We start from the raw sequence: 24,060 nt of genomic DNA, 5'->3' as shown, positions 1-24,060 counted from the left end.
AATGTTTTGATTAAGCTGGTACTTAGGAGTGCCTACTATTATCCATTAATTTGTTCTTTGTTAATAATAATTTAGAATTAATAATGCGTAATATTACTTCAACAGTAATATTATCTTGGATGTTCGGTGTTATAAAAAATAATTATTAATTATATTGTGTTTCTTTGTGACGTAAGACAAAAATAAGCTATAATCTTCTCGCGTCTTAACAAAACCAGTTTTTCAAGATAACTTAAATATAATATATGATCTTATTTCTGATTGATTAGTGATGTTTAAAAGTGATTAGAGATGTTTAACAATTCCATAGTTACGTAATTATCCGTGTCTAATTTAAAACTAATTAACAAAGCAGCTGATCAATAACTCTCACACAAATCCTTGGGCTACTCTTTCTTGTCTGATCGAATAGTGAATTTGACCTTTACTCTTATGACACATCCATAGCCCTATTAGAGACGCGCTTATATAACATAACAGACGACAAATGACAATTCTATCCTTTAAGACTGTTCTTGCAAATACATTCTAGTGGAAACCTAAAACCACCTTTTACTTTTAAAATTGTTTTTAAGCACAAAGCTGCATAAAGGGCTATCTGTGCTCTGCCCACCATTGGTATCGAAACCCCGTTTCTAGCAGCACAAGTCCGCAGACATACCACTGTGCCAATGAGTGGTTACTTTTTTAAAAAAAATCGCCTCTAAATTCCTGTAAAGTTATGGCTTCCGTTGTGAGGACCGAAACTCATTCCACAAGTGAGCCACCCTGTTAGAATAATAAAACGGTCTTTTCCAAACTGTAAACTTGTGTCCTCTTGTCTTGTCTGATTCCTAAGAGCGTGTGTATAGTTTCTTATAGCAAAGGCACATCGGACTATCTACGAAGCTCACGGTGGGGAATCGAACCCCTGATTTTAGCGTTGTAAATCCGTAGACATATTGCTGTACTAGCGGGGGGTCTGATTATGAAGAGAGTGAAGATGTTTATCGATATATCATTGTTTTATTACTGCAACAGTATCTTGCTATAAGATGTTTCTTATCATTACAAAATATAAAGGAAAACCTGATAAACAATATCTTTTTTTTTTCATTTACACGGCTTGTTTGTTTGTTGTTAAGTAATAAACTACGCAATGGGAATATTTGGGATCTGCTCAACACGGGTATCGAAACCAAATTTTAATATTTTGAACCTTCATATTTAATGCCGAGCCACCGGGAACTGTTTATAAGGATTTCTCTGAGACACATTTAGTCTAATTACAATTAATTCACGACTTATTCTCTCTTAATATTCCAAAATATGTATCCATATCAAATCCAAAACAGGCGCCTCAAATCGCAATATTCAAATAGCTGTCCACTAAATATGGCACTTTAACAGGGTGTCGAAGATTTGTCTTTCAAAAACTCGTATTTTAATGTGATACATCAAACAACTTTGTTTGTTTGTTTTTTTGAATTTCGCACAAAGCTACTCGAGGGCTATCGGTGCTAGCCGTCCCTAAATTAGTAGCGAAAGACTAGAGGAAAGACAGCTAATCACCACCCACCGCCAACTCTTGGGCTACTCTTTTACCAACGAATAGTGGGATTGACAGTCACATTATAACGCACCCACGGCTGAAAGGGCGAGCATGTTTGGCGCGACGGGGATGCGAACCCGCGACCGTCAGATCAGGAGTCGTAAGCCTTAACACGCTTGGCCATGCCGGGCCCACAGCAAACAAGGAAAGGAATTCGTGGGTGGAGGGCGAATGTAGCTAAGGTGCAACAAATTATGAAAATACAAAAAAAATAAAATAAAACCTGCCTTGAGCGAAAATAATTAGATCTCAATGCTAATCGAAGTTTTTTTTTCTGTGATTATGGACCTTTATGTAATAATGGCTTACAAACAATTTTTTCAACTATTGCTGACCTAAAGTAGAAGCCGTAAGAATTTTAAACACGGCATCATAACGAGTGTACAAAATACCTTACAATAAGTACTCTATACACATGCAGAGAATAACTCTGTATTTCTTTAAAACAAACTGTATTAAATACAATAAATGTTTTACAGCATGAGCTGTGTTTCGTAGATTTTTAGTTGTATTTTAAGGATTGATTTTGTTTGTTTTTGAATTTCGCACAAAGCTACTCGAGGGCTATCTGTGCTAGCCGTCCCTAATTTAGCAGTGTAAGACTAGAGGGAAGGCAGCTAGTCATCACCACCCACCGCCAACTCTTGGGCTACTCTTTTACCAACGAATAGTGGGATTGACCGTCACATTATACGCTCCCACGGCTGGGAGGGCGAGCACGTTTTGCGCGACGCGGGCACAAACCCGCGACCCTCGGATTACGAGTCGCACGCCTTACGCGCTTGGCCATGCCAGGCCATATTTTAAGGAATGGCTCGATTTTCAGAGATTCTTTGTTCTTTTGACACAACAGAAGTACACGTTTTACGAGCACTCAACTAAAACGTTCGACCGTTCGGTTTAAATCCGCAGATTTGTGTTCTTCGCGCGAACTTTTCTTTGTTATTGTTGTTCTTAAGTTCTCGGTTTCTCATACAGCTTAAGGATAGGCTCGCTTAAGCCTTCTTCTATCAGCGAACAAACACCACGTACGAATGACTCGCAGTAAATACTGGGTTTTTCCTCGAAAGTTTATTCCAAGGATTAATTATTGAGATCCGAAACTTGTTTAGCCGGAAGCAGAATAATTTTAACACTGTCCTGTCGTCAGTGATGTCGAGAAACCCACTTGTTGAGAAATTTATATGCAAAACGGCTCGTTTGGGTTGAGAAAATATTTTACATAGAAGAGCGAACAACGTTTCGACTTTCTTCGGTCATCGTCAGGTTCAAAAAGAAAGAAAGAGGTAACTGACCGGAAGCTGACCACATGTTTGAAAGGGGTTGTGTAACTGTGTGTCGGAATGTAGAGGGCGGTATTAGATGTTTGAATATATAATTTTATTTATTTTATTATATTAATATAGGTATAAAGGCGTTCCTTTATATTGGTTTATTTTGGGTTTAAGTTGTTGTATAAGCAAGTCAAATAAACACAACATAACCATAGACAACACTCAAATACTAAATAAAGAAACAAACATAAACAGACGCAAAATTAAAGAAGCCTTACTTATACAACAGGGGCCCGGCATGGCCTAGCGCGTAAGGCGTGCGACTCGTAATCCGAGGGTCGCGGGTTCGCGCCCGCGTCGCGCTAAACATGCTCGCCCTCCCAGCCGTGGGGGTGTATAATGTGACGATCAATCCCACTATTCGTTGGTAAAAGAGTAGCCCAAGAGTTGGCGGTGGGTGGTGATGACTAGCTGCCTTCCCTCTAGTCTTACACTGTTAAATTAGGGACGGCTAGCACAGATAGCCCTCGAGTAGCTTTGTGCGAAATTCCCAAACAAACAAACAAACAAACAAAACTTATACAACAACTTAAACCCAAAATAAACCAATATAAAGGAACGCCTTTACACCTATATTAATATAATAAAATAAATAAATTATATATTCAAACATCTAATACCGCCCTCTACATTTCGACACTCAGTTACACAACCCCTTTCAAACATGTGGTCAGCTTCCGGTCAATTACCTCTTTATTTGTGAACCTGACGATGACCGAAGAAGGTCGAAACGTTGTTCGCTCTTCTATGCAAAATATTTTCTCAACCCAAACGAGCCGTTTTTGCATATAAACTGTCCTGGCGTAACTATGATCATCCAGCCTCGATCAGAATAATGGTTTCAGTATCTCTCTCTCTATCGGTGTTTGGGTATGATATGTTCATACCCTGGAGGGTCAGGTCCTCTGTGACCTATTCCTCCTCCCCGTGGTCTTGCAGTATTGAAATTTGTAATTAGTTTATTTTTAGGTCAGAGCGAACTGAATATTATTCCGATCCTTTTCAGAGCAATGTCCATGTATTGTGGTGCATATATGGTTTTTATTTTGCTCTATCAGCATAAGGTCAAGTATGTTGGTGGCACCTTTTTATTACTTATTTATTTATTTATGTTTAAAATATAAATTGGCTGGGGAGAGATATTTAGGACTAACTTCATCATGTATGAGGTATCTATCTGGTTCACACAGTAATTCATTTTTTATCCAATTTTTATCGAAGTACGTTATTGTACTATGTGGGAGTCTATCTGGTATGGTTGGTATATTCGAATATTTGTGTATGAATTGAGATGGTATAGTTCTTGGAACTCTGTATGCTGTTGTGAGGAGTGTGTTTTGGATTGTTAGTAGCTGGGTTTTAATTGTTTTGTCACTTACCGTCATCCAAGTTGGAGCCGTATAGTCGATTATTGGTTTAATGTATGTTTTGTAAATTTTTAGTATGTTGTCTGTAGATGCTCCACTGTTCTTACCAGTTAGACTCCTAGCACAGTTAGTTCTTCGCTAGACTTTGTTTTCAGTTTCGTTAACATGATTAATCCAAGTTAATTTTGAATCATAGGTTAGGCCTAAAAGTTTTGCCGATGGGGCAGTCTGAAGTATTGTTCCATTCATATATATTTCTGGCTGTTACAGTATCGTTCAGTTATTGTTTGATTTTGAGAATTTCGCGCAAAGCTACACGAGAGTTATCTGCGCTAGCCGTACATAATTTAACAGTGTAAGACTAGAGAAAAGGCAGGTAGTCGTCACCACCCACTGCCAACTCCTACCAACGAATAGTGGATTGACCGTCACATTATAACGTCCCCACGACTGAAAGGGCGAGGATGTTTGGTGCGACGGGGATTCGAACCCGCAACCTGCAGTATGCGAGTAGAGTGCCTTAACCACCTGGCCATGCCGGGGCCTTTCTCGTTCGCTTATTACCTTCCAATATTCAGAAAACTACCTGCACTCATCAACTGGGACCTGGTGTCCTTTTTTTTTTTTTTCTTTCTTATAGATTAAATAAATAACAAATTAACTGAATTCGTGGAAAAAAATATTGGTCCTGAGTTCTAGTTGCTGTAATTGATTCCCTAAAATTAACTAATATTTATCTATTTATTCACCGTAATTACTAAATGGTTCAGTTTGTAAGACTAAAACCATTTTAACAAAATTAATTATGTAGTTTGTTGTGGGTTTTTTTTCCAGCAGTTTTTGAGATTTTACAAGATTGTGAAATGTAACAACAGAAGCAAGCTTACACATGAGGAATATTTTAGTAAGTAGCCATCCATCTTAAATTTCTCCATCATTCCAAACAACTGAAAAAAAAACAACAACAGAAACCATAAGCGGTTTATTTCCTGTATGAGCCCTACAGAAACAAGTAGTAAGTGAGTCTGAAGATTTGTTAACAACTGTGGAGGGCACAGCGTAGATAGAACATTCTAGTACTTTTTGCTTGCCCCCCAGTGGCTCAGCTGTATGTCTGCGAACGTACAACGTTAAAAACCGGGTTTGATACCCGTGGTGGGCAGAGCACAGATAGCCTATTGTGTAGCTTTGTGCTTAATTCAAAAAAAAAAAAAAAACAACTTTTTTGCTTAGAAACACCCAAACAAATTATTGGGTGATTCAAAAGTTTCCAATTTTTTAAAAGCACAACAGCCAAAAAATAAAAATTGTCATACATTATAAACATTTGTTTGGCCCTACTAACCTGTTTTATCCACACTCCTAAAGATAAACTTTTAAACTGTTCACACCAGTAGAGTAATTCCTTCTACTACTGACGTGCTTCGCTGAAACAACGAAACGTTCATGGGGCTATCTGCGCTAGCCGTCCTTAATTTAGCAGTGTAAGACTGGAGGGAAGGCAGCTAATCATCACCACCAACCGCCAACTCTGAGGCTACTCTTTTACCAATGAATAGTGGCCAAGTGTTTTAAGGCGTTCTACTTGTAATCTGAGGGTAGCGGGTTCGAATCCCGGTCGCACCAAACATGCTCGCCCTTTCAGCCGTGGGGGCGTTATAAGTTACCGTCAATCCCACTATTCGTTTGGTAAAAGAGTAGCCCAGGAGTTGGTGATGAGTGGTGATGATTAGCTGCCTTTCCTCTAGTCTTATACTGCTAAATTAGGGACGGCTAGTGCACGATAGCCCTCGAGTAGCTTTGCGCGAAAGTAAAAAAAAACAACAACAAACAAAGAAACGAACCTACTACGTGTAGAGAACCAGGTTTAGTTTAAGAACAAATAATCCAAGTGTTAACCCAGGTTGTTGGTTGTTGTTGATTAATATAACTCAGGTACAACGTGTATGCACGTTCTACGCCTACTTGGCAAACTTGAACAACCAAATTAAAGTTATCTCTGGCAGCCCTTTCCTTAGCTTTGTAGACAACAATTTAAATATCTACTTCATATATGCTTTCCCTCGTGGCTCAGCAGCACATCTGAGGGCTAAAAATACTAAAAATCAGGTTTAGCTACTGCCAGTGGGCAGAGCATAGATAGCCCATTGTATCGCTTTTCGTTTAACACCAAACAAACAAAACTTCGTATAAGAGCGAATTAAAAATTCCAAAATGAAGATAATATATCTTTGCTCAGATTATATGTTTTTAACTTCATTTTCAGCCCATTGCGTAGTCACAATGAGCACCCAATGATAAACTGACCTTCTCGACTTTGGTCAACCAGGCATGAATTACGGATCATGTGGGATGGTCATGTCTCAAAGCAATTTTCAGATAATTACATTCCGTGTTCAGCTTCTAAAGACAAAGACCACCACGGTTTCACGGCGAAGCAAGTATATAAGGTAACTTGTTGTTTTGATATTGTGAGCTAACCTTTTCAGAAATCACTTATCTTCTCTGGCCAGACAAACACGCCCGATGTTCTACGTTTTGTGACAATGAACTTTATAACTATAACCGAGCGACTTAGATTTCTTCCACCAAACGTTTATTTCAACTGAAAACGAGGTAAGTCGTACCTTTACCTCCCTTTCTACTTTTAAAATAAATGAATATATAAAACGTATTTATTTCTTAAGTGTTTGAATAAAATAACTAAAGTATTGTTCGACCTGGGGGTGAATCGTGGATGTTGATATAGAACTTTGAATTTAAAAAATGCAGACGTCATAAATAGAGCTGAGATTGGACAAGTTAGATATTTTACCACCAGTTTGTGGTAGCTGAATATTTTGATAAATCGTGGTTGTTGTGTGTATGTGCTTTTTTTTTACAGAATATATACTACAAGTCTAACAGACAGACCGAAATATCGTCACGTATCTGAAGATGACCTATGAAGGTCGAAACGTTGTCCTCTGCTTTACTAGTAAATGTGTTAATACCCATGCCAGCCGAATTGAAATACATTTTTACTTCAAGTTGGTTTCCCGTCATCATGAAATATCATTAGTTTGGTATCTGATAAAGGTGTCGAACATTAGGTCTCATCATGAAATATCATTAGTTTTGTATGTGATAAACGTGTCGAACATTAGGTGTCATCATGAAATATCATTAGTTTGGTATCTGATAAACGTGTCGAACATTAGGTCTCGTCATGAAATATCATTAGTTTGGTATCTGATAAACGTGTCGAACATTAGGTCTCATCATGAAATATCATTAGTTTCGTATGTGATAAACGTGTCGAACATTAGGTCTCATCATGAAATATCATTAGTTTGGTATCTGATAAAGGTGTCGAACATTAGGTCTCGTCATGAAATATTAGTTTGGTATCTCATAAACGTGTCGAACATTAGGTCTCGTCATGAAATATCATTAGTTTGGTATCTGATAAACGTGTCGAACATTAGGTCTCATCATGAAATATCATTAGTTTTGTATCTGATAAACGTGTCGAACATTAGGTCTCATCATGAAATATCATTAGTTTTGTATGTGATAAACGTGTCGAACATTAGATCTCATCATGAAATATCATTAGTTTGGTATCTGATAAAGGTGTCGAACATTAGGTCTCGTCATGAAATATTAGTTTGGTATCTCATAAACGTGTCGAACATTAGGTCTCGTCATGAAATATCATTAGTTTGGTATCTGATAAATGTGTCGAACATTAGGTCTCGTCATGAAATATTAGTTTGGTATCTCATAAACGTGTCAAACATTAGGTCTCGTCATGAAATATCATCAGTTTGGTATCTGATAAACGTGTCGAACATTAGGTCTCATCATGAAATATCATTGGTTTTGTATCTGATAAACGTTTCGAACATTAGGTCTCGTCATGAAATATCATTAGTTTTGTATGTGATAAACGTGTCGAACATTAGGTGACATCATGAAATATCATTAGTTTGGTATCTGATAAACGTGTCGAACATTAGGTGACATCATGAAATATCATTAGTTTGGTATCTGATAAACGTGTCGAACATTAGGTCTCGTCATGAAATATTAGTTTGGTATCTCATAAACGTGTCGAACATTAGGTCTCGTCATGAAATATCATTAGTTTGGTATCTGATAAACGAGTCGAACATTAGGTCTCGTCATGAAATATCATTAGTTTTGTATCTGATAAACGTGTCGAACATTAGGTCTCGTCATGAAATATCATTAGTTTGGTATCTGATAAACGTGTCGAACATTAGGTCTCATCATGAAATATCATTAGTTTGGTATCTGATAAACGTGTCGAACATTAGGTGTCATCATGAAATATCATTAGTTTGGTATCTGATAAAGGTGTCGAACATTAGATCTCATCATGAAATATCATTAGTTTGGTATCTGATAAAGGTGTCGAACATTAGGTCTCGTCATGAAATATTAGTTTGGTATCTCATAAACGTGTCGAACATTAGGTCTCGTCATGAAATATCATTAGTTTGGTATCTGATAAATGTGTCGAACATTAGGTCTCGTCATGAAATATTAGTTTGGTATCTCATAAACGTGTCAAACATTAGGTCTCGTCATGAAATATCATCAGTTTGGTATCTGATAAACGTGTCGAACATTAGGTCTCATCATGAAATATCATTGGTTTTGTATCTGATAAACGTTTCGAACATTAGGTCTCGTCATGAAATATCATTAGTTTTGTATGTGATAAACGTGTCGAACATTAGGTGACATCATGAAATATCATTAGTTTGGTATCTGATAAACGTGTCGAACATTAGGTGACATCATGAAATATCATTAGTTTGGTATCTGATAAACGTGTCGAACATTAGGTCTCGTCATGAAATATTAGTTTGGTATCTCATAAACGTGTCGAACATTAGGTCTCGTCATGAAATATCATTAGTTTGGTATCTGATAAACGAGTCGAACATTAGGTCTCGTCATGAAATATCATTAGTTTTGTATCTGATAAACGTGTCGAACATTAGGTCTCGTCATGAAATATCATTAGTTTGGTATCTGATAAACGTGTCGAACATTAGGTCTCATCATGAAATATCATTAGTTTGGTATCTGATAAACGTGTCGAACATTAGGTGTCATCATGAAATATCATTAGTTTGGTATCTGATAAAGGTGTCGAACATTGGGTCTCATCATGAATATCATTAGTTTGGTATCTGATAAACGTGTCGAACATTAGGTCTCATCATGAAATATCATTAGTTTGGTATCTGATAAACGTGTCGAACATTAGGTGTCATCATGAAATATCATTAGTTTGGTATCTGATAAAGGTGTCGAACATTGGGTCTCATCATGAATATCATTAGTTTGGTATCTGATAAACGTGTCGAACATTAGGTCAATTGAGACGGTTTTTTTTTGTTTTTTTTTACTTTCCTGGAGGATACATATAAAATATTCATACTATTTTGTGTACATGTTAATGTGATGTTTGTGATTTTAAGTAGTGTAATTATTCACCACCAGAGGAAACAGATAACATCAAACATTTATTTATTTGTTCGTGTTTAAGCCCAAAGCTACACGATGGGCTACCTACGGGGTATCGGAAATCGATATTTAGCGTTATAAGCCCTCAGACTAACCGCTAACCCATCAGAGAGAATGTTACGACAGACAGACTAACCGCTAACCCATCAGAGAGAATGTTACGACAGAATAAATTGCATTTACGTTTCGTGAATAATACATAATGAACTACAAAATATATAAACGTGGTAGTAAATTACAAATGTTTACCAGGTGATTTCAAACGAATGAACCCCCAATGACACAGCGGTTTGTCTGAGGACTTGCACCGCTAAAAACTGGATTTCGATACTCGTGATGGGCTGACTACAGATAGCCCATTGCGAAGCTCTGTGCTTTATTCCAAACAAACAATCAAGTTAATAAACGCCACTAAAATAATTTTATTTAATACATTATAAAATAAACGGAATATTTACAAGTGCACGAGATTTATATTATATAAAAAAAGCACCGATTTTTGTAACGCAACGAAAATGACCCTAAATTAAACGTTTTGCTGACCTATAACACCAGTAAAAATTCAGAAAGGTGAATCCAAAGAGACGACATGGTCTAGTGGTTGACGTATCGGGTCTACTGGAAGGTCCAAGGTTCGAGTGCGATATCATGTCGCTGAGTTACCTCCCCACTTTCAGCTTCAAGGGCATTGTAACAGTTAGAGTCAATCGCACTACTTTGTTAAGCCTTTTTATAGGTGTCGAGATCTGATAACTGATTGTTCTTCTTCTAATCAGTTCTAACTCAGAGATGGTTATGTCTGATGGCCCGGCATGGCCAGAGGGTTAAAGAAACTCGACTCGTAGTACGAGAGTCGCGGGTTCGAATCCCCGTCCCACCAAACATCCTCGCCCTTTCAACTGTGGGGGCGTTATAATGTTACGGTCAATCCCACTATTCGTTGGTAAAAAGAGTAGCCCAAGAGTTGGCGGTGGGTGGTGATGACTAGCTGCTTTCCCTCTAGTTTTACACTGTTAAGTTAGGGAAGACTAGTGTAGACAGCCCTCGTGTGGCTTTGCGTGAAATTCAAAATAAACAAAAAGTATCTGACTTAGTTGTTCAGGCCATGCGCCACATGAGGTGCTATTCGGGTTACAGTACTTGGCATACAGCAGAGTGCCTTCACTGTTATTTTGTAAAGCTTACTCTCAAATATAGCTCAGGTGTTTCTGTAGGAACTCCTTTCAACTTCGAAACTTACTACTTCTAAATAAATAAAACCCTTGTCATTTATAAATTATTTCTGTGCTTGAAAAGCTACATTGGATCCACTACCAGATGTCTCAGATAAAGGTTGTAGAAGCTTCCATTTATAATAACTCACGTGTTTTAGGGCAAGCTGTGAAATGTAGTTTCGTTTCATTTTCGCTACACGAGGACTATCTGCGCGAGTCGTCCCTAAGTTAACAGTGTAAGACCAGAAGGAAAGGGAGATAGTCGTCATCACCCACCGCCAACTCTGGGACTACTCTTACAAACCACTACTATATAACGCCCTCACGACTGAAAGGCCAAACATATTTGGTGAGAAGGGGATTGGAACCCACAACCCTGGGATTGGGGCTTGAGCGCCCAAATCACCTGATCGTACCAGACCTGTGTGACCAAGATATTAAATATGAATACTTCAACATTCTATTCGCTGTAACAAATGAACGAACATCACGGTTCAAAAAGTTCTTGGCCATTGAAGTCTACAAACTAAAAACCATCGTTGTGGAGATTACATTTAACTTTTAAACAAATGTAATTTACGTGAAACATTAATACCCTAGAGACAAAAGTATATAATCTAAATAACCATTGAAATAACACGTTGTGGAAAGAGCCTTTAACTTTCACGTATTTTAGCACTGTTTGAACCCACTCGTTCGTTGCTCTGAATTATGTCGTGAAATTAGTGTTAAATTCTACGAAATATATTTCCTGTCAAAAGACCATATTAGAAGATTTACTTGAACTATATTTTGAAAGAGACTGAAAGTCGATGACCTATTGAACTTCGTTTGGAAACACTACACGTTCACCTAAATAACACGGTAACCTCCTTCCGGGTCAGCTCTGAACTGTTCAAATTCTCCATCCAAATGAGCTTTAGTTTGTAATAAAGAGGTTAAACAAAGGAATTATAGTTCTGCTTCTCAAATGTAATTTATCAAACTTCGTCAAAACCATAACTGCACTAGGTGGGTCGAGTTGCTACCGTTTCTCTGATTTTATCGTTATAGGTAGACGATATAACTGAGCCGTTTCATATTACAACAACGACATTCCTTCATTCGGAAGATTTCAGTAGATTGGTTATTAATACCAACACCAAGGTTAAAGTCTCGTAATCATCAGAGTGCTGCACTCTCACCGAAAATACCGGATGTCTGACGCAATTCACAACAAACATCAAATGAAGAATCGATACAGAGAAATCCAGATTTTAAGAAATCTCGTTAAAGGTAAGTAAGAGTGCTTATAAAGGTAAGTAAGAGTGTTTATAATGGTAAGTAAGATTGTTTTAAAGGTAAGAGTGTTTTTAAAGGTAAGTAAGAGTGTTTATAATGGTAAGTAAGAGTGTTTATAATGGTAAGATTGTTTTTAAAGGTAAGAGTGTTTTTAAAGGTAAGTAAGAGTGTTTATAATGGTAAGTAAGAGTGTTTATAATGGTAAGATTGTTTTTAAAGGTAAGATTGTTTTTAAAGGTAAGATTTTTTTAAAGGTAAGTAAGATTGTTTTAAAGGTAAGATTTTTAAAAGGTAAGTAAGATTGTTTTAAAGGTAAAGTGTTTTTTAAAGGTGAGTAAGAGTGTTTATAAAGGTAAAGTAAGATTGTTTTAAAGGTAAAAGTGTCTTTAAAGGTAAGTAAGAGTGTTTATAAAGGTAAGTAAGATTGTTTTTAAAGATAAGAGTGTTTTTAAAGGTAAAAGTGTTTATAAAGGTAAGAGTGTTTTTAAAGGTAAGTAAGATTGTTTTTAAAGGTAAAAGTGTTTTTAAAGGTAAGTAAGATTGTTTTTAAAGGTAAGTAAGATTGTTTTTAAAGACAAAAGTGTTTTAAAGGTAAGTAAGGTTGTTTTAAAGGTAAAAGTGTTTATAAAGGTAAGTAAGATTGTTTTTAAAGGTAAGTAAGGTTGTTTTTAAAGGTAAGTAAGACTGTTTATAAAGGTAAGTAAGATTGTTTTTAAAGGTAAGTAAGACTGTTTTTAAAGGTAAGTAAGACTGTTTCTCAACAGATTTGTTTCCATGGGTCAGCAAAAGTTTTTTCATCGCTGCAAAGTAGAAATTCTGTGGAGAATTCCTAGTTTTAGTTAATAAATTATCGTCGGTTAACAAATAAATTAATAACGTTGTTAATCACTACATAATCTGATTATAGTTATTTACAATTATTTAATAAATGTTTCTTCAGGGAACCTAGAAAGTGTCACTACTGCACCTTATTCAGGATGTGCTACAATCTGTTTACAATTTCTTTGATATCATTCTTTATCTAGTTATTTGTTCAGAGAACCTAGAAAGTGCCACTATTCCACCTTATTCAGGATGTGCTACAATCTGTTTACAATTTTTTTGATATCATTCTTTATCTAGTTATTTCTTCAGGGAACCTAGAAAGTGTCGCTATTCCACCTTATTCAAGATGTGCTACAATCTGTTTACAATTTCTTCGATATCATTCTTTATCTAGTTATTTCTTTAAAAATATATTATTTCGCCAGGTTCCAATACATGACAATCATTAAACATACTAGAGAATTCGACTGCAGTACGAGCTAGGTTTGATCAACTACCACCTGGTGGACTTTAGGTACAAATTTCGAAATACGTAGATCTCCAGGCTTAACACGTTGGCTCCCACACGGCCCACCGGTGGTTCGTGATAGTCTTCCAGTAAGACCCACAGGTGGGTTGTGCTCTATTTTCTTTTAAAAGACCCACTTATTGACTGGGCCACAACACCTACATATACACTCTTCCTATAAAAAGTAATTATAAAATGACTAGTGGGTCCCTGGAAAGTATTGGCAAAATAGGCTTGGGAGTTAGTGTTAAAAACAATTTACTGTAGAGATTCAGCAAGACCCACACATTGATTTGTTCGTGGGTATCAAGTATCAGAAACTACGTTCACTTATTCTGTTATACGTGTGTGTGTTCCTGGGTATAGAATATCAGAACTACGTTCACTTATTCTGTTATACGTGTGTGTGTTCCTGGGTATAGAATATCAGAACTACGTTCACTTATTCTGTTATTCGTGTGTGTGTTCCTGGGTATAGAATATCAGAACTACGTTCACTTATTCTGTTATACGTGTGTGTGTTCCTGGGTATAGAATATCAGAACTACGTTCACTTATTCTGTTATGCGTGTGTGTGTTCCTGGGTATAGAATATCAGAACTACGTTCACTTATTCTGTTATGCGTGTGTGTGTTCCTGGGTATAGAATATCAGAACTACGTTCACTTATTCTGTTATAAATGTGTGTGTGTTCCTGGGTATAGAATATCAGAACTACGTTCACTTATTCTGTTATGCGTGTGTGTGTTCCTGGGTATAGAATATCAGAACTACGTTCACTTATTCTGTTATACGTGTGTGTGTTCCTGGGTATAGAATATCAGAACTACATTTACTTATTCTGTTATACGTGTGTGTGTTCCTGGGTATAGAATATCAGAACTGCATTTACTTATTCTGTTATACGTGTGTGTGTTCCTGGGTATAGAATATTAGAACTACATTTACTTATTCTGTTATGCGTGTGTGTGTTCCTGGGTATAGAATATCAGAACTACGTTCACTTATTCTGTTATAAATGTGTGTGTGTTCCTGAGTATAGAATATCAGAACTACATTTACTTATTCTGTTATACGTGTGTGTGTTCCTGGGTATAGAATATCAGAACTACGTTCACTTATTCTGTTATGCGTGTGTGTGTTCCTGGGTATAGAATATCAGAACTACGTTCACTTATTCTGTTATAAATGTGTGTGTGTTCCTGGGTATAGAATATCAGAACTACATTTACTTATTCTGTTATACGTGTGTGTGTTCCTGGGTATAGAATATCAGAACTACGTTCACTTATTCTGTTATACGTGTGTGTGTTCCTGAGTATAGAATATCAGAACTACGTTCACTTATTCTGATATACGTGTGTGTGTTCCTGGGTATAGAATATCAGAACTACGTTCACTTATTCTGTTATACGTGTGTGTGTTCCTGGGTATAGAATATCAGAACTACATTTACTTATTCTGTTATACGTGTGTGTGTTCCTGGGTATAGAATATTAGAACTACATTTACTTATTCTGTTATGCGTGTGTGTGTTCCTGGGTATAGAATATCAGAACTATGTTTACTTATTCTGTTATACGTGTGTGTGTTCCTGGGTATAGAATATCAGAACTACGTTCACTTATTCTGTTATACGTGTGTGTGTTCCTGAGTATAGAATATCAGAACTACGTTCACTTATTCTGATATACGTGTGTGTGTTCCTGAGAATAGAATATCAGAACTACTTTTACTTATTCTGTTATACGTGTGTGTGTTCCTGAGTATAGAATATCAGAACTACGTTTACTTATTCTGTTATACGTGTGTGTTTTGGGTATAGAATATCGGAAAATACATTTACTTACTCTATTATATATGTATTTGTTCGTAGGATTTAAGAATTAACACTAGCACAATAATAACAAAGACGTAGTTTACAGTTTTACTTATGCTACACTTAAAACACAAAAGTCAAAGTGAAAGTGGACAAAAATATGTCAGTTAGTAACACTAGCACAATAATAAAAAGACGTAGTTTATAGTCTTACTTATGCTATACTTAAAACCGAAACTGAGGAACGATATAGAATTCTTCCCTCCCTTCTTTTATATAAAATTTCTGAAAACATCTTCGTATTTTCTAGGAGATTCTGATCTCGTCACGCCATTGGATGATGGGTTCCTTTTGAAATTTCTACACGCTCGAAAGTTCGATCCCGAACGTGCGCTACATTTGCTTCAGAAATATTACAGATTACGGGCAGCTAATCCAACGCTTTTTTACAACTTTCTACCCTCTGCAGTGAACGATGTTTTACTGATAACATTCAAGGATTCTTACTTCATCGGACTTCCTCTGGTGCAGCTATTTTTGTCTTCAGAGCGGGTAAGTTACAAATTTTCTGCACTTTCTATCTCTGGAATGTATTAAAATATATCATAAAATATTCGTAAATGTAATGACCCTCGTTGATTTAAGCAGCCTGGTTACCCGTTTTTGTTTGTTTTTCCACCGCGCGTGTAACTTCTCATAATCTTTATTGGTAACAAACTGGACATGTTTTCGTTATGACATATCAAGCATCGTGTTTTTTTTTATTTCCAGTCTGAACAGTGCCATATCATTTGAGATCCACTAAAGAGAGTTAGAACAGCTGCTATTTTGCAATAAATAGCGAGGTTTTGCTATCTATCTTCACATATGTTACATTTGTTTGTTGAATTCAGTGTACAAATAGTCGATGGTTATTCTTTCTAACTGCCCTTAATTTTTGATATTGTTTGTATGCAGTGACGTAACTATTTCATTGTTCAGCTTAGGTTGTGGGCTACAAAGTAGGAATATTTCCTTTCTTCTTGGCGTTCATTCACCTTTCGCTGACTCTTTTATTCTGAAGTGTTCACTGCTCGATTTTTTCACTAGTCTTTGCTTAGGTGGTTGTAAATTCCAGAGTTATTAAAAGGTAATAATAACAATTCGTTATTAGATACGATCTAAGCTGAACAATCAGCTAGCTCTCAAATTATGGTCAACTCATTGTATCTGAAATGGGCAAAAAGTGAAAACTTTATCCAACAAGCAAGTGTCAGTACCTACTGAAATGGGAAAACTCTTAATTTATAAGTGATAGACTAGATGGAAAGGCAATTAGTCAATATCCCTCACCACCAACTCTTGGACTGTATTCCCCATGAAGAGTGGGACAGATCATCATTTTTTGTAATGAACCTCTTGTAATGTTTTATGAGTTAATCGAAATTATATTTGCTAACCAACACTATTGTCGTTACTGAGAACAAATATACTTGATGTATAATTAATGGTGCCGAAAGATGTCGACCTTGTAGTTATCGATAGAATGGTCTGAAAATCTTATTTACATGACCAGTTTTAAAAATACTTTAAATTTTATAAATATATATATTAGCTATTTTAACTCAAAAACAAATTAAACAAAAAACGCTACATCAACTGAAAATATCCCAGGATACATTTTATAATCCCACTTTGCAGGTTGTACCCTGGGATCTCTTCAGTAGATGTAGCGGTTTTTGTTTAATTTGTTTTCTTCTGGCTTGTTTCTGAGTTAAAATAACAAATTATATAATTGGTTTGGATTTGCTGTTTTTAACGCAAGCCTTCCTTATGATTTTACTATTTAACTTTATTAAAATATAATTATTTTCACTAACATATGTATATATTAGTATAGCTTTAAAAAAAAAACACATAAGCCAAAATTTAACAACGCTTCGACTGGCTAAGTTATTAAGGGTTGGATTCATCATCTTATGACGAGAAACTAACTTGAAATAAAACTGTATCTCAAGACGGCCGGTATGGATGGATATAAACATTTTTACAGGTTAAACTGAAGGTGACTTAAGACGGTCGAAAAGTTGTTTGCTTTATATAATGGCCCGGCATGGCCAAGCGCGTAAGGCGCGCGACTCGTAATCCGAGGGTCGCGGGTTCGCGCCTGCGTCGCGCCAAACATGCTCGCCCTCCCAGCTGTGGGGCGTTAAAATGTGACGGTCAATCCCACTATTCGTTGGTAAAAGAGTACCCCAAGAGTTGGCGGTGGTGGTGATGACTAGCTGCCTTCCCTCTAGTCTTACACTGCTAAATTAGGGACGGCTAGCACAGATAGCCCTCGAGTAGCTTTATGCGAAATTCCAAAACAAACTGCTTTATATTGGTAAACATGTTAATACCCGTATCAGCCGCCCTGAGATACAACGATTCATTATAGTAGCGCCATCTATCGGCCTGCATTTAACAGTGATTTCCGATACATTTTATTTAGATAAATAATGGAATTTCTGTAGAATAAAATTTCTAATAAGCGTTTCATTGTCGGTTATATCAGTAACTCCAGTATAATTCCCAAACGAACTTTCCTAATTTCCGTAGGCCTTTGGAATACTTCCAAGTACGACGCCAACGAGATTTTTCGAACCAATATGATGTGCTTAGAGATGGCTGTTAGGGATACAGTTACTCAGGAAAACGGTATAGCAGCAATTATTGATCTCAGAGGTTTCGGTCTGTGTCACTTTCGTCAGCTGTCTCCGAACCACACCCGTCAAATTATATCTTTAATACAGGTATATTGTCTTTTACGTGTCAGTATTAACACCTTGATCATAAATATTTTGATCGTTCATTTTAACACATTTCGTTATAAATTAATTTGTATAATATGTACTTAATAATTCATTTTGTATCACGTTTAATATGTTTCATTGCTCTCAGAACTTAATAGCTAATTTTTTTAGCTCATGATGACTTATGAAAAAAAAATTGAATCATGTCTTTCCAAAATAAATAATTTTTTAATGCTTTGGAATGTTGTCTTACCCTTTAAAGCAGTGGATAACAAATTACCATGAATGGTTTCGACTTTCTACACAAGTATACTTCGAAAGACATTTGGTTAAAGATTGTTTATAGACCGCTTCAGAGTGTATAATAAAGCCCACTTAACGCTAAAAAATGGGTTTCGATACACGTGTTGGGCAGAGAACAGATAGCCCATTGTGTATCTTTGTGCTTAACTACGAACAATAAAGTATAAATATACATAATATATGTATATAATACATCATGGTGTAAGTAAATTTTATGTACAGACACGATTAACCAAGACGTGGACAGGTGATTAGGGCACTCGACTCGTAATCTGAAGTTCGCGGATTCGAATCCCCGTCAGTCCAAACATGCTCGACCTTTCAGCCGTGAGGACGTTATAATGTGACGGTCAATCCCAATATTCGTTGGTAAAAGAGTAGCCCAAGAGTTAGCAGTTGGTGGTGATTGCTAGCTGTCTTCCCTCTAGTCTTACTCTGCTAAATTAGGGACGGCTAGCGCAGATAGTCCTCTTATAGCTTTACGAGAAATTCAAAACACACCCAGAGTAATTGGAAAACGGTTTCTTTCGTTAATTTCTCACAGAACAATGAACATCTAATGTTTTTTTTCTCATTTTAAGAGAAAACGTCTATTGCACCAAATTACATTTGAAATAATAAAACTTTTTAAAATTTGCATGGCATATTTGCCAACTTCATCGGGTTATCATTACGTATTCCCATGATTTAAATTCTCATAAATCAAACAGAATACGTGGTATCTGTCTCTTAACACAACATGATTTATAACGTATCAACTTACTCTTTTCATATCAACAATTGTGCTGTATAAACCAGCACTTATGCCGTTAAGTAAAGCCACCTATCGGGAAAAGTCTACAACCAGTCCCTTAGCGACGACTGCATGCGAGGAAAAAAACCTAAAAAAATATTCAAATGAGATAATTTTTTACTACAAATGTTCATGTAACATCAGAAAGAAAGTGGAAAATTTTATTTTATGGAAAACTATAAAGAAATAAAGACCTTATATTACAGTTTTACATTTCTTTTAATGTTATCTGGTTTACTTTATGATAGCAAAAACGCCACCTCGTTGTGACAACAGCAGTATGTCTGTGGACTGAAAACGCTGAAAACCGGGTTTCGATACCTACGCTGAGCAGAGCACAGATTGTCCATTGTGTAGCTTTGTGCTTAACTTCAAATAGGCTACCAAAAATTCACTTTCCGTTTTAGTCCTGTCCAGATGAATGAGACGTTTTCACCCCACCTTTATTCGATTCCCTGTGGTGGGTAGAGCCTAGATAGCCTATTGTGTAGCTTTGCACTAAAGGGCAACAACAACGATTTGCTTTAAAGTCTTGATCTAAAGCGCGAAAATAAAACACGCTCTTACTAAACAAACCCAGCTATAGACTTTTCTTAAAATATCTTATTTTGTAGTATTAGAAAGATTAGATATGACCATCATGGATTACAAGAAGGTTCCTTTCTTTTGTATTCCAGTTTTTTTTTCTTTTACCGTTACTTAATCTTACAGACATCTGGTAAATCGATAAAAATATAAACTAGACGAGCTTTGGCTCGTCTCCAAATCTTTAAATAATGAAAGAAAACCCTCCAGTGACATTCTTTAATTTGTTGTTCTGGAAAAGCTAAGAGGACAATGGAAACAAGTTGGTTTCTTTCATGTTTTGCTATTGGGCGTTTTTAATAACAGGTTGAGTAAACGTCTCGAGATTTGTTTCAAGTTTCGAATGAGTCACCGAACTGTCTATGATTCATCACTAGTGCATCAGATGTTACAATGTCACTGTTGACACAGAGCGTGCAGAAGACCAGAATTACAATTCTCCAGAGACTAGATTGGGACATTATAAATTGTAACATTATAAACCATGTTTCAAAAACATTAAGCTGTTTAGCAAGTGCGGGTTGAAATAAGTGATTGTTTTACAACTTCACGCATTTCGAGATACACAAAAGACTTTTTTTTCCCACGTGAATCACCAATAAAGGACATCAAAAGGTCAACAAGTCGTCAGGTCACAGGTTCTTGATATTTAAAAGCTCCAATACTGTTTAAGAAAGGATTTTATTTGGGAATGCCATTTAAATTACGACTACTTGAGCCAACTACTTGTTGTGAGAGTTCAATATTTTGAGTTAGAATAAAATATATTTTTTACTATTTCTTGTCAATATTTTGCAGGATTGTTTCCTGCCCGATTTAATGCTATTCATTTCGTCAACGAGTCCAACCTCTTCGGAGTTATGTTCAATCTTGTTAAGCCTCTCTTGAGTGAAAAACTGAAGAAAAGGGTGAGATTTTGTACTTGGATTTTGTAGCTTGCCAACATAGTGATATTTGAACGATTCTATTCAATGTCCGTTTTACGAACGCTTTGGTGAAATATTGCTTATTCCTATCGAAAGCGCTAAAAGAAACTAATCTATACGGGCTCGGCACGGCCAAGCGTGTCAAGGCGTTCGACTCGTAATCCGAGGGTCGCGGGTTCGATTCCCCGTCGCACTAAACATGCTCGCTCTTTCAGTCGTGGGGGCGTTATAATGTAACGGTCAATCCCACTATTCGTTGGTAAAAGAGTGGGTGATGATGACTGGCTGCTTTCGCTCTAGTCTTACACTGCTTATTAGGGACGGCTAGCGCAGATAGCCCTCGAGTATCTTTGCGGGAAATTCAAAAAACAAACAAACTAATCTACATTGTACTAATTAGCAATTTTTCTAAATCATCTCGATTCTATTATTACTTTTATGAACCACTGCTAAGCTCTGTAAATGTATCGAGTTCTCAGTAAATATTTTGTACAGAAATCTTTCAGTTACGTAATTTCCTGTTCATACTTGGTAGCACCTTCTGGCACCTATTCTGAGTAGGAAATATTCTTCTTAACCTAAACCAGTTTTACCTTCTTTAAGCTAATGTTTTTTAAACTGTTCTTAAAACAGAACAGAATATCCAAGCGGTAAATGTTTATAGCATTCGGCAATATTGCTTAGACAATCTGCCGCGTCCGTCTCCGGGAATCTAACCCCGGATTTTACAGTTAGAACCGGAGGCGCTCAAAAACATCTAGTCAGTGTATTTAACTGTTCTAAATGTAAACTCCTGTTTGTATTTATTAAGTGTACGATGACTTTGTTTTTAATATAAACCTTACTTTTTGAGTCATGTTAAAAATTCACAATACTTTAAGATCGATCAAAAACTGTAACAAAAAAGCTACTTTATTTAAGTACTTACTTACTCAACGAAAACCTGTTACAACGAAAACCTGTTACTTCCAGTTTGATATTTCATTGCTGCTTTTGACATAAATATCTTCTAATCTGTCTTTTATTGTATTTCAGATCCACTTCCATGGAACCAACTTTCGCTCTTTGCATCAACATATTCCTGCTGATATTTTACCGTCCGACTACGGTGGGAACTTAGATCTCTTTAGCAACAAAACCTGGTATTCAAACATGAGAAAGAGTGAAGATTTCTTTAATAGGAACAACAGATACGGTTACAAAACTCCATAAAATGAAAATCTCAGAAAGTTGACACATGAAATACTTCAAGCTTCGTGAACAGGCATTGTTTAATGTCATGTAGACATACGACTAGCAGCTGTAAAACTAATGTAAAATACTGCGCTAACTGTAACTGAGATCGAAAATGTCGTATTATGAGCTCTGTTACTCATCGGACATTTGTAAAAATCGATACTTGTCAAAGTTCAACTAGAAGTGGATTTAAAGAATGATCTGTCTTTACTGAATATATATCAACTCAAAAATCGTTTGTTTGTTTGTTACGTAAATATATCAGTGTTTTTTATTAAAGAAATGGCTGTGCATACTTTATTATTGGATATATTTTATAGGTAGTTTTGAGGGCCGAAATATAAGTATTGTAACTTGCTTCTCTTGTTAATAAACAGTAATAATACAATGAAATATTTATTCATTTTAAAATAGGAGCTCTTCAAAGTGACAATTTCAGTATTTTTGGATAATCACAACAAATGTCTTAAACGCTTCACTACCTCAAACCTATTATATTCTAGTTTCCATCACTCTAATATTTTTTGAAGTTTTAGTTCATTTGTTCTTGCTTTTATAGCTCAAGATGAAAAACACATTTGTTGCTCTATTTCTCTGTCTGACTAAACTAATTAGGTCAACGTTACATACATCCAAATTACTTCTGATGATACAGACTTCCATCTGTCGTCTTGATTTATGTAATACGAAAGTAGAATAGATAACGCATTCACAGTAGAATATATAACGTATTCACTTTGTCTTCAAAGCAATTGATTTTATATCCAGAGGTCATGAAAACAATATCATTCTTCTAACTCTGTTTGTTTGAATTTCGCGCAAAGCTACACGAGGGTTATCTGTGCTAGCCGTCCCTAATTTAGCAGTGTAAGCCTAAGTGGTAGGCAGCTAGTCATCACCACCCACCGCCAACTCTTGGACTACCCTTTTGCCAACGAGTATTGGGATTGACCGTTACATTATAACGCCCCCACGGCTGAAAGAGCCAGCATGTTTGGTGCGACGGTGATTCGAACCCGCGACCATCAGATTACGTGTCGATTGCCCTGAGCATACCGGACCCTAGTGTATGCTAAGTGTATGTGTGTAATTAAATACATTGTTGTTAGAATTTCCTTGTGGACAATAGTTCTCAAATAAAAACGGTAACGTATGATACCATGTAATATTTGGGTAGGAATGATTGCAACTTTTCCGAAGAAAATCGAACTGCTATACGTTTTTACTGGTTTTAATTAAACACAACATAACTGTCTGTCCAGAACTGTTCCAACAACCTGATATAATCCATTGTCACCATACTTATATTGAAACCATCTATGATTTTCCATCTTCATCAAATTTTACGCGTGTAATATATATAAGCTAAACAAATCTATTGATATAAATAATGGAGCACCTTTATATTTATATAAAGTTCTTGAAAAACATATTACCGTGTATATTTAGAGAACTTTTCTTTACAAATGGGCCCCAGCATGGCCAAGTGGTTGGGGCGCTCGATTCGTAATTCGAGGGTCGCGGCTTTGAATCCCCGCCACACCGAACATGTTCGCCCTTTCGGCCATAAAAGCGTTATAATGTACGGTCAATCCCACTATTCGTTGGTAAAGAGTAGCCCAAGAGTTGGCGGTGGGTGGTGATGACTAGCTGCCTTCCCTCTAGTCTTACAATGCTAAATTAGGTACAGCTAGCGCGTGTAGCTCTCGTGTAGTTTTGCGCGAAATTCAAAAACAAACAAATCTTTCCAAATATATCACTAGCACTGATTGTTACATCTGCCAATGTTTCAAACTTCGTGAATAACTGAGATAAAAGTTCCTTTATCAGTAACCTCTGAGACAAGACAATACAAACTATGTATCTCATTACGTTAGTATATATAAAATAAAGTACCTATCGCAAACAATTTGTGATTTGTTTGTTGTTAAGTGCATTAATATGCAATGAGTTATCTTTA

At 36.3% G+C, this 24,060-nt stretch overlaps 1 protein-coding gene across 1 annotated transcript; it reads left to right on the top strand.

Moving 5' to 3' along the window:
- Window positions 1-12,246: 12,246 nt before the first annotated feature.
- LOC143245777 (alpha-tocopherol transfer protein-like) lies at window positions 12,247-22,076 on the top strand. Its single transcript, XM_076492032.1, has 5 exons — window positions 12,247-12,325; window positions 15,794-16,035; window positions 17,979-18,195; window positions 20,737-20,846; window positions 21,900-22,076. The coding sequence occupies exons 1-5, from the start codon at window positions 12,247-12,249 to the stop codon at window positions 22,074-22,076; spliced, it is 825 nt and encodes a 274-aa protein (XP_076348147.1).
- The last annotated feature ends 1,984 nt before the right edge of the window (window positions 22,077-24,060 follow it).

The sequence above is a fragment of the Tachypleus tridentatus genome, chromosome 3 (genome assembly GCF_004210375.1).
Source record: "Tachypleus tridentatus isolate NWPU-2018 chromosome 3, ASM421037v1, whole genome shotgun sequence".
Lineage (NCBI taxonomy): Eukaryota > Metazoa > Arthropoda > Merostomata > Xiphosura > Limulidae > Tachypleus > Tachypleus tridentatus.
The sequence above is the reverse complement of the archived record's forward strand: the minus strand, read 5'-3'. Positions and strand labels throughout refer to the sequence as shown.

Bases quoted from the DNA above. Each gene is read 5' to 3' on its own strand.
- LOC143245777 (XM_076492032.1), top strand. From the start codon at position 12,247: ATGTCTGACGCAATTCACAACAAACATCAAATGAAGAATCGATACAGA. The intron at 16,036-17,978 runs GTAAGTTACAAA...GAATTTCTGTAG, and splicing joins TATTTTTGTCTTCAGAGCGG to AATAAAATTTCTAATAAGCG. The intron at 20,847-21,899 runs GTGAGATTTTGT...ATTGTATTTCAG, and splicing joins GTGAAAAACTGAAGAAAAGG to ATCCACTTCCATGGAACCAA.